The 14,598-nt window shown below is 39.1% G+C and overlaps 2 protein-coding genes across 3 annotated transcripts in view; both read right to left on the reverse strand.

The window, feature by feature from the left end:
• The window catches only part of KCTD5 (potassium channel tetramerization domain containing 5), a 32,951-nt gene extending 32,319 nt beyond the window's left edge, over positions 1-632 (reverse strand). The window contains exon 1 of the mRNA XM_059826265.1: positions 390-632. Coding sequence (XP_059682248.1) covers positions 390-632 — 243 coding nt within the window. The remainder of the gene's footprint in view (positions 1-389) is intronic.
• Positions 633-5,308: 4,676 nt separating this feature from the next.
• PDPK1 (3-phosphoinositide dependent protein kinase 1) overlaps positions 5,309-14,598 on the reverse strand; it is a 31,328-nt gene continuing 22,038 nt past the window's right edge. Inside the window, exons 6-14 of one of the 2 annotated variants that reach the window (XM_059826359.1) lie at positions 13,535-13,632; positions 12,696-12,771; positions 11,143-11,211; positions 10,552-10,648; positions 9,165-9,338; positions 8,550-8,767; positions 7,823-7,880; positions 6,766-6,918; positions 5,309-5,603 (exon numbers count right to left, since the gene is read on the reverse strand). In XM_059826359.1, the coding sequence (XP_059682342.1) occupies positions 5,547-5,603; positions 6,766-6,918; positions 7,823-7,880; positions 8,550-8,767; positions 9,165-9,338; positions 10,552-10,648; positions 11,143-11,211; positions 12,696-12,771; positions 13,535-13,632 (1,000 nt within the window). In that variant the 3' untranslated portion in view covers positions 5,309-5,546. Of the gene's footprint in view, positions 6,206-6,765; positions 6,919-7,822; positions 7,881-8,549; positions 8,768-9,164; positions 9,339-10,551; positions 10,649-11,142; positions 11,212-12,695; positions 12,772-13,534; positions 13,633-14,598 lie in introns of both variants that reach the window. The other variant, XM_059826360.1, reaches the window with a different exon arrangement.

Genomic DNA, 14,598 nt, shown 5'->3' on the forward strand with positions numbered 1-14,598 from the left:
ACTCGTAGGCAGCTGCGTTACCCACAAACCCGGTCGCTTTGCACGAGATCAGCCCTCCCGCACCCTCACCCCGGAACTCCCTGGAAGCACACGCACTCGTCCAGCAACGCGGCCCTTCAGAAGCTCCCCCGAGGGCGGCGGGGGCCGCCGCTGCCATTTCTGCGGCCTCTGGCAGCAGCACCGAGCCCCGCGCTCCCTTTCTCCTCCGCCTCGCCGCCGGCAGCCCGCCCCGCGGGAAGGCGGCACAGCACACCGAGCCCCCGGCAGCGCCGGCTCCCACGCGGGACCGCGGCACCCGCCGCAACTCTCCCTGGCCGCGGCGGCGGGCGGGGCCGGCGTGGGGAGGGGGCCCGGGGAGGGGGGGGTGGAGCGGCGCGGCCCGCGCTCACCTTGTCCGAGTCCAGGTCGGGGTCGGCCTGGCACAGGCGGAAGAGGAAGGACTTGGGGTCCCTGCAGAGCGTCTGCCGAGTGGTCAGGAAGCAGGTGCCCCCCACGTTCAGCCGCACCCACTTGCCGGGCAGCGTGCCGGGCGGCGGCGCTGAGCTGCACCGGCGGCACGGCCCGCCCGGGCCTCCGCCGCCGAGGCCACCGATGGGGGAAACCGGGAAATCGCAGTGGTTCTCCGCCGCCATCCTCGCCGCCGCCGGAAGGGTCCGCCCCAGCTACAGGTCCCCGCGCGCGCCGCCCACCGGAAGCGCCCGCGCGGAATCGCTCCCTTCCCCCCGCTCCGCCCCGCGCCTGCGCTGCAGCCGCCTCGCCGGCGGGGGCCGCCCACGACGGCCCGCCAGGGGGCAGCCGCCAACTAGGGGCCCCAGCCGGCGGCCCAGGGCGCCGAGGCCGCAGCCCCGGAAGCGGCGCCTGCGCCTCCGAGAGCGCCGCCGGCGGGTGGGAGGTGGCGCCTGCCCGCCCCCCCGCGGCGGAAGGAAGAGGCGGAGGCCAGGCCGGGACCCTACATGCCTTTATTACAGACTACCAAGCGTAAGTGAAATCCGTCATCCAGTCACTAACTACACATCTACAGCACAGAGATCTGTCGAGAGGAGCATAAACAGTCATTAAATTAGGAGATATGATTAAATCATCGACCAATAGAAAATTTATATAATAAAGCCAGAAAAAAAGGTGTAAAATATAGTTTACAATAATTATTCACATTCAAGGCTGTACATCAATACATACAACACCATGGCCCCGAACATGAATTCAATCCAAATAATTCATATATTAGAATTTAAATAACACAGACTGAACTAGAGGCCAACAAGAGCCAGCAAATAACCTTATAAGAATAAAAATACAAAAGTGTGTATCTTATATCACTGCATTATTTGCTTCTGTTTTCATGAGTTCTTGGAAGAGGGGAGATTGTTTTGTGGTGTTTGTTGAGGGGGGGTTTATTTGGTTGGGGGGTTTTTTTGGGGTTTTTTTTTTTTTTTGCTTTTATCTGTACATCACAGTTACAGCTACAAACCAGGTAGAGAATATTACACACGTAACTGACTGCCACCGACCTGAAAACAGCTAGCATACAACTATCAAAACTGAGTATGGTTCCTGGTTCCTATTTTCTTCTCTTTTGTCAGATACAGTAATTGTAAGTTCTGCTACAGTTTAGAACATTTGCCACATCCAATCAGAGTTAGTACATGGTCATAGGAAGCTTTGTCAAATGGCAACCATCTACATTCACTACCATGCTGACAGACAGACCAGGTTATTGGGTGCTTAAGAACTTCTCTAATTGTTTGCTGTATAAAAGTCATATTTCTTCTAAGAAAGAGGACACACTTAAATTACCAGTCTTACCTTAACTGAAAGCATGCCATTTTGGGTCAGAGAATTACTTGTTTGTAAGCTCACTTGATCAACTGATGGACAATCTGTGTCATGAAGCTTTGCAGGAGCACTTCCATTTGATTAATAAAATATTTCCATAAACTATTACAGGCATTCAGCAAAATTTCAGATATAAATACCACACCTATTCATGTAATTCACTAGTAGAAAGAATGAACAGAATCCACAGTCCACATCTTTAGGCAACTATTAATAACAAGTTCTCTCCTCAGCAAGGTATTGAAATCAAATGTTTTGTCCCCAGGCCAAATGAAGTAATTGTGTTGACTTCACTAAATCATTCAAAAGAAATTGTTAAATGTACATGTGGGAAATCCTCAGGATTCTTCCAAGTTTCCAGCACAAAATGTAATGATATCAAGCACATTAAATTAAGCATCTTGAACTACAAAAATGGATTACAATTATCACATCTTTGTTTCAACCTACAGTTTCTACATTTATAGATAGCAGATAATTCACAACTAAATCACATCAGAAGGAGAAAAGTAAGTGGAGCACAGTACTATCTGATAGTTTGATGTCTTCAGCATTTAAGTACTTAGCAAATGATATCTTAATAGGTAATATCTGCTCACAATGCCTCAACATCACATCTGAAGCAAGTCTTCCTTAATATAAATCCTTCTCAAAACTGGACTTTAAGGCCAATGGTAATAAACTCATCTCTCCAGTTTATCAAAGTAGTTTTAAACTTCCTTTGACTGGGCTGGACACTGAATAAAACAGTGTGATACAAAAATCCTTTCTAGCAGTAGTACTTCATCCTTTCTAGCAGTAGTACTTCATCCTTTCTAGCAGTAGTACTTCATCCTTTCTAGCAGTAGTACTTCATCCTTTCTAGCAGTAGTACTTCATCCTTTCTAGCAGTAGTACTTCATCCTTTCTAGCAGTAGTACTTCATCCTTTCTAGCAGTAGTACTTCATCCTTTCTAGCAGTAGTACTTCATCCTTTCTAGCAGTAGTACTTCATCCTTTCTAGCAGTAGTACTTCATCCTTTCTTAAGCTCCACCCCACAGAAAACAGATGCAATAAACACCTTCCTGAAGTTCAAATCCCAAGCAAAACAAAATTACAACATTATTGACCAGATTCTTCACAATTGATTGGCAATTGTCCAAAATGCAAAATATGGAATGAATCAATCAACAGATTTGAGTTTTCAGTAGGTTTGCAGTGAGGAGTCTGAAGACAAGTCTTCAAGTGCCTAGCAACCCTTTTTGTGCTTTGAAAGGCCTCAGATAAAGAGCAGAGAAATTAACTGGCTTATCTGCAGCTCTGAAGAACCTCCCTTGTACGTTTCATTCCATGAACTCCCATGAACCACAGGAGTGATTCAGGAAAAAGATCTGAAGCTACCCCACTTCAGGTATAAGCATTTAGAACAGGAACCAGCCCTCCATAGTATGCAGCACCTGCCAATATACATTTAAGTGAACAAACTGGTGAAACACACTTAAATCCACATGATTGCTTTGTCTTGCCTCACTCTAGTCTTCTCCCATCTTTCAGAATCACAGATTTCACTTACAGTCCAAGACAAACAAATAACCCTCCCAGAAAAGTTCTAGTCCCTTCCCAAAAAAAGCAAAGATAACTTGATTTGGAACACTGAAGTTCTAATGGGAGGGATGCCTGTAAGAGATGCTCACAGTTTTCTAACAGCAGCATTGTCAGAAGAAAAAAAAAGGGATACTAGAATGCAGACATCAGCCTTACAGACACTTTCTTGATCGCTTACTGCTATCAAGATTTCTTTGGCTGAAAGCTTTTGATGGGCAGGACAAATGTTTACTAAAAGGGGATTTTCAAGGTGTGAAAAAGCAGAGTAATTACTTTGTTATGGCAAAATGACTACAAGTCTAAACATTATAGAAAACATGTTTAAACATTCCTAGATTTCCACCTAGTGAACAAGCCAATGGAGATCACTCCATCTCCTAATGAACCTAAGATGTTCAACATTATCAGAACAACTTTCCCAGACTTTTTATGTGAGGCCAAGTTTTGTCACACCGAACAGCAGTGGCACCATGAATCTCCAACACTGCCAAACTCCTGTATAAGGTTGGGAATATGCCTACCATCTCTATACCAAAGACTAAATCCAAAAGCGATAGGGTTGCCTCCAGTGGACCCAACACACAACTAGAACTGGACAGCCAGAGAACAAACGGATAGCACTGCAACAAACTTACAATACATGTCATCTTGCTTAGAATGGTAAATACAGGATTAATACAGGCATGGATAGGTGGTGTACTGTGCTATTCAAATTTTAGTGACAAGGAGTGTACCTTGTACGTGATGAAATTTCTCACGATGCAAAGGGAATGGTGTTCCGTCTCTCTCATCTCAGCCATTTACAGGACACCTTAGCTCCCTTAACACCAGGCACTGTAAGCCAGTGATTTACTTTTGTCAAGTCTGTGTATATGGTGGGATAACAGAAGACTACAAGAACGTAGTTCCTCCAAAAGAAAAAAGGCAACTGCACTCTCTCCTTTAAAGGCTGAAAGATAGTGGAAAAGCTGGACTGTCATCAAGTTCAACCACATAACACAGTTTAAGAGATCAATAATAAATCTCCTTCACCCTGTACAACAACAAAATATCCAACATTCATGTGTTTTCTGAGAAATCCTGATAAGCCACTGCTTTTAAAATACTGCTTCTAGAACAGTAGTCCATGAGGTTTTTTTTCAACATTGCAGTGGAACATTTCTTTCTTTGGTAGAAGGAAAAGCACATCATAGTATGAGACCTCAAAATGCAAAGAGATGGTATATGTTGAAAGTGAATGAATAGGTGTGATGTTTATACTCCTTTCAAAACAAGGAAAGAATGCCTTTGTCCAGACCTAGGGTCATTCCTCTCTGCAAGGTTCAGGAACACGGGCATGTTGAAAATACCATTAGGGAAGTTGTTTTTAGCACATAGAAAGTCATGTCTTTGCAACATTACACGAAATGTTTGACCACAAAAGCGCCTTAATTTGAAGAGGATAAAGGAGATCGATATGAAAAATATTTTCATTTTATAGATATGCCTAAGTACCATATATTTTCCCCTTTGTATCAATATTTTCCTTTGTATTTCTAACCAGATTGCTTTATGGATCTAATATTTCAATTGCTTAAATCTTTTTCAGATTTGCTAAATATTTGGCCAAGACCAAAAATAAGATTATTTGTGCATCTCATTATAGAATGAGACAAAAAACATCAAGTAATCAACTGTACAAAGCTTTCACACTTCCTTCTCTACCCAGGTAAATAGGTTGGCCCCACTAAAATGCACAATACATGCACACCCTGGAAAGTAAGCTTCTAGCCCTCATCTCCTGAAAAGGTGAAAAACTATTTACTACTTCATAGTAACCTTCCCCCCCCCCCCATACTAACTAGTTAATTTTTTAGTTAGCATTAGTTAAAAGCATGCTGGTAAGTTTATTGTCCATTGATTAAACACGCATATAATTCATATTAAAATTTGAATTGAATGTTTAAAATCTTATATGCTTCAGAAGCCAACATTTCAATTTTAGAAAACTTTCAGTGCCATATTCAGCATTTTACTTTCTCACAACCTGTATCATTGGAGCCTGTCTGCCAGACACATACATCTGATTCATTCACATAATTACTGAAGTACCACATGAATCCTGCAACCAGAACTGTATTAGGAATTACACAAGGGTGCAACTCACCTGGCTACAAATGCCATATACCAAAAAGCTGGGGGACTGTGAGGAAAGGAAGAGAAAACAAAGAGGTGGTGCTTAGGAGAGGCATATAAAAGCTCCCTGATGAAATACAGTTTAATGATAATCTGAAAGTCACAGAAAACTCCAGCCCCATAAAATGCAAGGCTGGTACATGATTTGGCATGTGTGCGTGTGGATTGGTTTTAACTCATCTTAAGTGAAGCTGGTAATGCAAGGTCTATCCACTAGTCTGCAGCAGAAATTGAGCTGAAGTGCACAAAAGCAAGATCTTCACTGCAATGATATGCAAGTGGAAGCCTCAACAGAAGCACAAAGAGCGAGCAAAGCGACCCTGAATTCCATTAGGTTTTTGCTTTTCTTTTTTTCTTTCTTTAAAAAAAAAAACCAGAACATTTCATACATATGCTTCCCCTTGAGATGGTAATAGGTGGGTTGAAAAAGATTCCTCTGATCGGCTGCACACGGAGTTCTAGCAGCAAGTAGGGAAACTGGGAAATTTTGGATGAGCTTTACTATTTAGCAGCATTCTGGTGGTATCTGTGCCGCCAAACTTCATGTATCTTTTTGCACCATTTATGAGCATTCCCACTCGGGTCCATCAGGTAATATGTCCTGTTTGGCTATAAGTGAACAACATTTTAATGAGTACTCCAAACACAGTTCAACCAAAAAGCAGTAATTATTCTGCACCGACCAATAAAATAATTTTTCAGAATCAGTTCATAAACTTTCCAAAAACTAAATTTAATTACAGTTACATAGCATTATATATTACTGAATAACCATATATCTGGCATGTCAATATTGTTAAGCAGTCAAGTCAACTGACAATATATTGTTGGCCGACTCCTAGTGATCCAATATATACAAAGGGGGCTAAATTTTAGAAGTCCTTCTTAAGAACTTCCTTCAAATCCCAAAATTCACTTAGTTTATTTACATATGAATAAAAAAATACAATTGTATTTTTGTGGGAAATGTGTATAACAGGGTTTTTTTGTTGGTGGTTTGGTTTGGTTTGGGGGGGGGTGTGGTTTGTTTTTTTTTTTTAAATTAAGGCTATCAACACTTTTATTTAAGGAATTATATTTTCTCCAGAAAAATTTATCTGTTAACAACTTACAATAATTGTCCAAGGACAGTAGTGCAACTTACAAAGAAATTAAAGAAAGTCACTTACTGTGTGAACAAAAAAAGTCTTAAAATTCTTGGCTTCTGGCCGCAACTCTAAAGACCATGGAATTTCTCCTTTTAGAACTTTGTTGACAGGATCCACATAATACAGGTGGGGCCCTTCTGTGAGCAGCAATTGGCGCCGACGTGCAAACAATCCCTAACAAGAAAATTAGAAGCAGTAATACAAAAAAAGCATGACGAAAAAAGTAAATGTGTAGATCTTTGAATTCAACAACAGAGGTAGAATTAAAACAGCTCAGTGACGGGATACTATGTTTGAGTTTGGGGGACTTTTTTTCTTTTCCTTTTGCTTTACCTATTTGACTTCTTTCCTTTTTTAGGGGGTTACAGTGCATTCCTACTACATGGCAAAACACAAGTACTATTTTAAGAAAGCATCTTCAAGTTCTAGCAAAACATAAAACAACTAGCTGTAGATTCAAGCAAAATCTATTTGTCAAAGATTCCAGCACAGAAATCAATACTCATGATTTTGTGGAGAAAATTAGGAACAAGCAGGTAGTAACTCAGATGAAAGAGAACCTACATTCCTGTAAAGACATGGACTATCATTGCTCATCTGTACCATACTAAAGTTAATACTTAAAGCTGTTCTAATGTCACCTCTGCTTCCCTCAGGATACAGGCACTAGTCAGATCCAGGAAAACCACCACAGTTAAGGACAATACGGACTTGTATTTTATTGTCCAATATTTGTGGCTCAATCCACATGCAGACACGCATCAAGACAAAGCATTTAGTGGGCTACATCAGACTGGCAGAAGGAGAGGGAACAAAAACTCGTTTACTACAGCCTTGAAATGAAAGCATCAATAGCACATTTACTTTTAGCCTTTTCCAAAAACCAGGAGTTCACCACTAAATTAAGAAAAAACAATCTATTCACAAGAAAATGCTACATTTAAAAAAAATAAACAAAACAATTTGACACAAATAAGTTAAACCAAGGAAGCTCTAAAACGGATTCCTTATCTATACTGCAACTGTGCAAGAATGTGACAGCTGTATCCTGTCACAGGGAATTAAGAAAAGCCCTTACCTTTCTTTTGTCCACTGGACCCATTTTTAGGATTAAGTTATTTTCTACAAACTGATGCCTTGGAAAAAGAAAGAAAAATAACTATTACTCCAAAAGTAATTCAACCACAGAAACTGCTTTTATTATTATTATCAAGCAATTTTCTAGGTCTCTCCCTAGGGTCTCCTTTTCCAAAGAGTCCTGAACAACTTTACTAGATGAGTTTTGGACCTCTTCCTTATTCCACACCAATGTTTTTTTTCTAAAATCTGACGGGGGGGAGGGAGGGGGGGGCGGAATCACAAATGAGAAACTCCTCTCAAGAGTGAAGAAAAATGCTAGTAAGTACATGGTCTGGAGGTATTTCAGTTAGATATCAACAGAATATTATAATTAAAAACTCCCAACTTATGGCAACTGTAAGAAAGAAGGAATCTTTTCTAGTTCTAGGACTCTGTAGAGGGAAGACTTCTCAGCACTCGTATAGCGTCATTTCTGCCTATCTTATAAACATACTTCACATCTTCTAGACCCGTTAAGTTTTAGAAACATAGTATTGGTTTTTTGCTGCTATTGCTTTAAAAACAGAAGTCAAGAAAAATCTAGTTGCTAATTGTTTGCTTGAAGATACTAAGATTGTCTATTTCTAGATTGTCTAATTGTCTATTAATTTGAATAAAAATAACTTATTTTTCTGGATTCCTTACTGCTGTGCAAGTAACAGATGAGCTATATTCAAAGATCTTACCAAGGATTTCCACCAGCTTGTTTTGCCAGAAGTAACCTCTTTTCATCTTCAGAAAACTGTAAGTCTAGCTCAAAGGAATTGTTGTCAAGATCATGAATATACTGTTCAATATTTCCTCCTGATGTCTGTGGTGTACTTGTCTCTGGGGCAGACAGTGAATGGGAAGAGGCAGAACCAGAAACTTGCATGCAACCAAACTGACTCAGGAGATTGTCATACTAAAGGAGGAAACAAAATGAAATAAAGAAATTTCTTTGATTAAAAAGCCTATTTTGCACTAAACTGCAGCTTTTAATTTAAGCATGCTTTTGTCTGTTGTGCTTTTGGGCAAAAAGACAGCCTACTCTCTATAGATTAACAGGCGCCTATCCAAAAAAGTATGCTTCGTCAAAAGCATCAACCAGTATTTTTTCCAAACACTCACTTTTATCAGAAAAAAATGCTGATTAGTTCAAATTTTAACCAACAATTTTTGTATTAGATTCTTAATAATTGAGTCTTCATTAAAATATAACTAATCAGTAGTTTCAATAAAAATATTTAATATGTAATAATTATGCTTTCATTAAAGTCTCAGGCAGCATCAGAGCTGAATATAGCAATAGACAAACATACATTTCCATAACAGTCTTCATCATCCTCTGACATAGCAGGTAAATATGCTGTAAGTTTTGGGGGTGTCTGAAGATGTAGGTTCTCCCACACAATGGATTCGAAGAAGGGGTGGGCCTTAAGAGGTGCATATCCTCCCATTTCTTCACAACCTAATCTGTTGGTAGCATCTAGAACCTGAGCAAATTACAATTAAGTTAACATGTATAAAATAATGACAAGGAAGGGGCGAGCACCATTCACATTTGCACAGCAGCATGCAAAAACTTAAAACCAGTTGGTCTTGCTACCCTGAGCATACGTATCTAGAATATAAGGAGACTGCTTATAATACAAGACATTATTTGTCAGTATGTCTTGTCAGCAAGATTTTGTATTAGACCAGCTCACAGATGTAGAGAAAGGAGCACTTCTTTGGGTCCATGCAATTTTTTGGCTTTGTTTCTTCATAAAGACAGAAACAAAACCAAGCAAACGTACAGAGAAGGCCCGATGGAGCATAGCATATTTAAGTATAGCCCAGCATCACACTCTGGTGATGCAAGCAGCTATGGAAGCTATAGTTGGTGTCAAACATCAACATCTCAAGCACCCTAAAACTGCATAGTTCTCAGGATATTGATGCAACCTGGACCTTACCATTCAGCAGGCACTGGCTTGGCCATAGAGCTGGCCTAGACACAGGAACATGCTGCTAGGCCCTTTACAATGGTTGGACTCATCATCGTCCACAAACATAAGACACAGTTTCCTCCTCATTCCCTGCTCCATTCTAATATGCTAAACTATTGAACTTCAAAAAGCTTATACCACCCAAAATGTTCTCTGCATACTCATTTTACTGTCATGGCTATATCTCACTATCAGACAGAACTATTTTTTTCTTCCTATCCGTCAAGCATTCACATGCAGAGTAATTCTTTGGTTGATACTATAGAGACATGCATTAAGTGCAAGGTAAATACATGCTAAAATGCAAGGTAAGTTGATTTACATTATAATGAATATATCTCCCCGTGATGTATAGAACACCGTTTTCAACGATTCATTATACAGCTCAGCAAGAATTAATCTGAGTACTATGTAAACTTAAGTATTTGAATCTTAACTTCTGTGTGTAATGCACAATATTTAAAACCATTTGCTTCCATTTCACTGAGAGACATTCCTTGTCCATGCTTTAGAATTCAGATTTTAAAAAATTATAATCTAAGTACTGTTTAATAATGGATGTTGATTTTCAAGACACTCCCCTATGCAGTCAATAATGCTCACAGTCATTCTTATTATAAGGTTTGCAATAGGATGCATAGAAACTTTAGGGAAAAAGAACTACATAAGCTGAATATTCCCAATGTCATCAAATCATTTAACAGCAGCAAATATTTACCAATAGCTTTTCAACAAGGTCTTTTGCCTTGGGAAAAAATTTTTCTGGAAAGTCATATTCCAACTTTATTATCTTCTGGAATATAAGATATTCATTTCTGCAAAAGAGAAAAATATTAGCTCTTATTATTAGTTCTCCATGGTTCTTTTGCATTAACAGTGCATAACCTGGACAAATATTAAATGGGAGATCTACAAGTTAAGTCACAATCCCATAAATCTTTCTAGGGTAAAGGGGTACAGTCTTCCAAGTACCTATGATCCTGTAAGCACCGGATATTGAATAATAAGAGAAGTTCAAAGGGCTCAATACAGAGGTGGCTCATACCCTCTTCATGTAGGCATAGCTACCTTTATGATATAAATTACATGTGAAATCCTAGGACAAATTAAGGAATCTCTCTCAGGAACTCTAGTTATAGCTGTCTAAGCATCTTCACGACATCAGAAAGGACAAATAAAAGCAGGCATGACATTAACACCAACATTGTACGATGAAAAATTGTGCTTCAGAACTGGTAATAAGGTAAAAGCCAAAACCAAGTCAATATATTTATGATTCACAAGTGAAGAATTAGCTTAAATCTCTTACCCAGCTCTAAATGGAGGCAATCCAGCTACAAGCTGATATATTATACATCCCAGAGCCCAGAGGTCAGAGCTGCAAAAGAAACAGGAAAAAACATATAGCATGTTTTCCTACAAGGAGTCTTTAAACTGTAATTTTAAAAAATTCTTAAGCTTCTGCTAATTAGAACATAGCATGAACACCTCAGACAAACCTGCCTACCATAATTTACACACCATTTTCACTTCATTCCTTGACAAGAAGAGTAGGCTAGCAACACAACTTTTGGAAACAAAAAGTACACAGTAACCATCCCACAACAACTGACTACAAACGCATGTGCAAGACAGCTGAACTCTCAGTCAAAATAACGAATGGGTATAGAATGAGACTAAAAAGAATACTTACTATCCCCTACCACAATTCAAAGATGCATCCAACAATGCAATATATGCTCTTTCAGAATTAAAATCCTTTCCTCTAAATATTTTAAGCAAAAAAGTGTCACAATACAGCTTTTTCACTTAAAGCTTTTCTTAAGACACAAACAAAAAGGCAGGCTATATGGTACATGGGTGAGAGAAAGTCTTAAGTTTTAGTGTGTTGGCCTGAAAGAGTATTTTTCACTTATTTTACCTCAAGGTAAACTATACATAGATTTGATTAAAGCTTAGAAATCCTCATGGAAGACTAAAATACTAACAAAGACTCAAACCTACTCAAATTGTTTTCTGTAAAGATGAAGCATTATGTAACTTCTAAAAAGAGATGATAGCCTGATGAAGTCTTGCCATTAGGCAAACCAGTCTAAACCTCTTTACTAGAAGCAAAAGTAGAAAGTCTAATGGTATTTCTATCATTTCAAGAAACACTAGCACAAATTACCACAGTTATTCATATAAGAAATCTCTTTTCCCCAAGATTTGTCAGCGATTACTGTGATTATTCTTCCATCATTGTAATAAAAGAGATATACAACAGTCTGTAGGTTACCATCAAGAACCAATTTAAATGAGATACAAAATTTCTTAAGGGTATCAACTCATACCAGCCACAGAGATGAGTTCTAAACCATTGCAAATCCCAAGCAGAGCTTAGCAAAGATAACTGCAAGTTGATCCAAATACAAGTCAAAGAAAGCTGTAGCCTTTCCCCTCACTGACAGAATGTGACATTCTATTGCTTTTACAGCAGGAATTACCATATTGGAGCAGGTTTATATAAAAGAGAATTAAAATAATTATATTATTTGGGTAAGAGAGAAAGTTTTTCTGATTTATTTATGGGTAAGAGAAATCCAACTTCACATTACACACCTCCTTCTCCTGACAACACCTAATTCTGTTTGCTGAAGTCCAGAAGGTAGATGAACTGAGGAAACCAGCACTCAGACAAAAAGCAATACTTGTTAAGAAAATCTATTTCAAACTCTCTTAAAAAAACTTTTACTCAAGCATCTTGTTTCTTTGAAATACTAGGCTTGCTTGCTTTATTTATCTCTCCCCTGAGCCCCCTCGCCCCGTTTGACAGTATCCTGACAGAGTCAGTAAGATTCTGAAATACGATAGAGTCCTCACCTTTTACAGGCAGATTTCTCTGTCAGCAGTTCTGGAGAAACATACTGTGCTGTCCCTACAAATGAGTTTGCTCGTGCTGGCAAGAAAATGGAACAAAAGAAGCAAATACATACTTATGGAGAAGCCAACCTCCCCCTTCCCCCACCCAACAAAAAAACCCCAAAGGCAATCTATTGCAAGTTACGTAACACTACAAAGAACCCATGGGAATTTCATTTCTCTACCCATCCACAAAACCTGCTTGGAAGAGAGAAATCAATTAATCTTAAGCGGTATCTCTCTGGTTCAAGCAGCTAGGCATTTAGGCACTTCGTTAGGTATAAAATCTACCAACACAAGCTTATTACATTCAAGTAAAAAAAATTAAGTTTTACCAAATTCAGTTCAGCCTAGTGTTTTTTTCAGGCACTGTTTGCAGCATCATTGATTCACAGGTTAATACTAAGCAACTAGTGACACAGAATTCTATAACCTACACATTTGAGCAACTCTGATAGTCACTGGGGTTAAATACATAAGCAGAGTAAAAACTTACTGTTTCAGCTGAGCCACAGTAATTATTTGTATTCTTGTCTTGCAAATGAAAAGTAATTTGAAGTAGTTTAACTTCCCACTATATTGGGTGACCTAGCTGGCTATACCACTATGCCAAATATTGCCTCTTTAACATACTCTAAGCAGTGACAGTCAAAACTGTTTCAAGATCTCTCAGTGATTTTGTTAGATAAGAGGTAATGATATCTGAAGGTTACAATTTGGTAAATACAATATACACACATTTTCAAAGGACCACTTGCTATAGTTATCTGTGTCACGTGATGAAGTAAATAACGGCATACCTTGTCTGCTATCTGCAGATAATACTTTTGCTGTTCCAAAGTCTGTTATTTGAATGTGCATATCTTCATTTAGCAAGATGTTCTCTGGCTTAAGGTCCCTGGAAAAGGCAGATTTTTATATTTAAACAGCACACAAATTAAAGTTGCAAAACTGTCTAGTGACTTATGTACATAATGCTGTCATAAATGATGCAGACATTCTATGAACATCGTTGTGTCAACTTTTCTCTAACTTGTAGCTGTCAACATGCAGACTGCTAACAGATTTTGAAAAGCCAGTAACATTTTTTCTAGAAAGACCTTAAGTAATGAATAATCTCAAAACTAAGCTATTGTGCATCTCACTTGTTCAACAAAAATAAAAGAAAAAACCCCACTCTTCACTCCCAAGCCTTAATTTAAATAGCATCTGACAGATTGGTATGGCAGTAAGATCTTCTAGGTCTGTTTACTCAGTGCAAAACTCCAGTTAGTCAAACAATGGCAACCCCCCCACTTCCAACTAAATGTCCAGAACAGATAAGAACTATAAACCACCTCCACTCTAAGAATGGCATGTTTACATTTGTCACATACAAATCCATGTATAATCTGTATTTCAGATGTATGCATACCATTTGTATGGACACTGCCTCTGATTCAGAATAAAACCAGACCTCACAGTATCACATACACAATATATAGCAATATAGAGTTAGGGGTCAAGAGGTTCATTAGCAACAACATAAAAAAATAGCATTGGATTACACTGTTATGATATTATTTACTTTGCACCAAGCCTCCTCAGTTGACAAGAAAAACTGACATCCTTCCCTCCTAAGAAGTTATCTTTGGATGCTCATAAAGAAATCTAGAAGCATGGGAGCTGTTTTGGTTGACTGGTAAGAAAAATCAGTGCAAATTCAAAACTGTTTTCACCAACTACTGCGCAGCATTATTTTCCTCAGATTACAGCCCCCTATTATTGAAAAGCATGGGTTGTGCAGTTGTACAGTCTAAAGTCTGTAGACTAGCACAGAAAGCAATTGGAATGAAGTAATTATGACACACAAGCCATAAAAATC

The sequence above is a fragment of the Gavia stellata genome, chromosome 18, assembly GCF_030936135.1.
Source record: "Gavia stellata isolate bGavSte3 chromosome 18, bGavSte3.hap2, whole genome shotgun sequence".
NCBI classification, from domain to species: domain Eukaryota; kingdom Metazoa; phylum Chordata; class Aves; order Gaviiformes; family Gaviidae; genus Gavia; species Gavia stellata.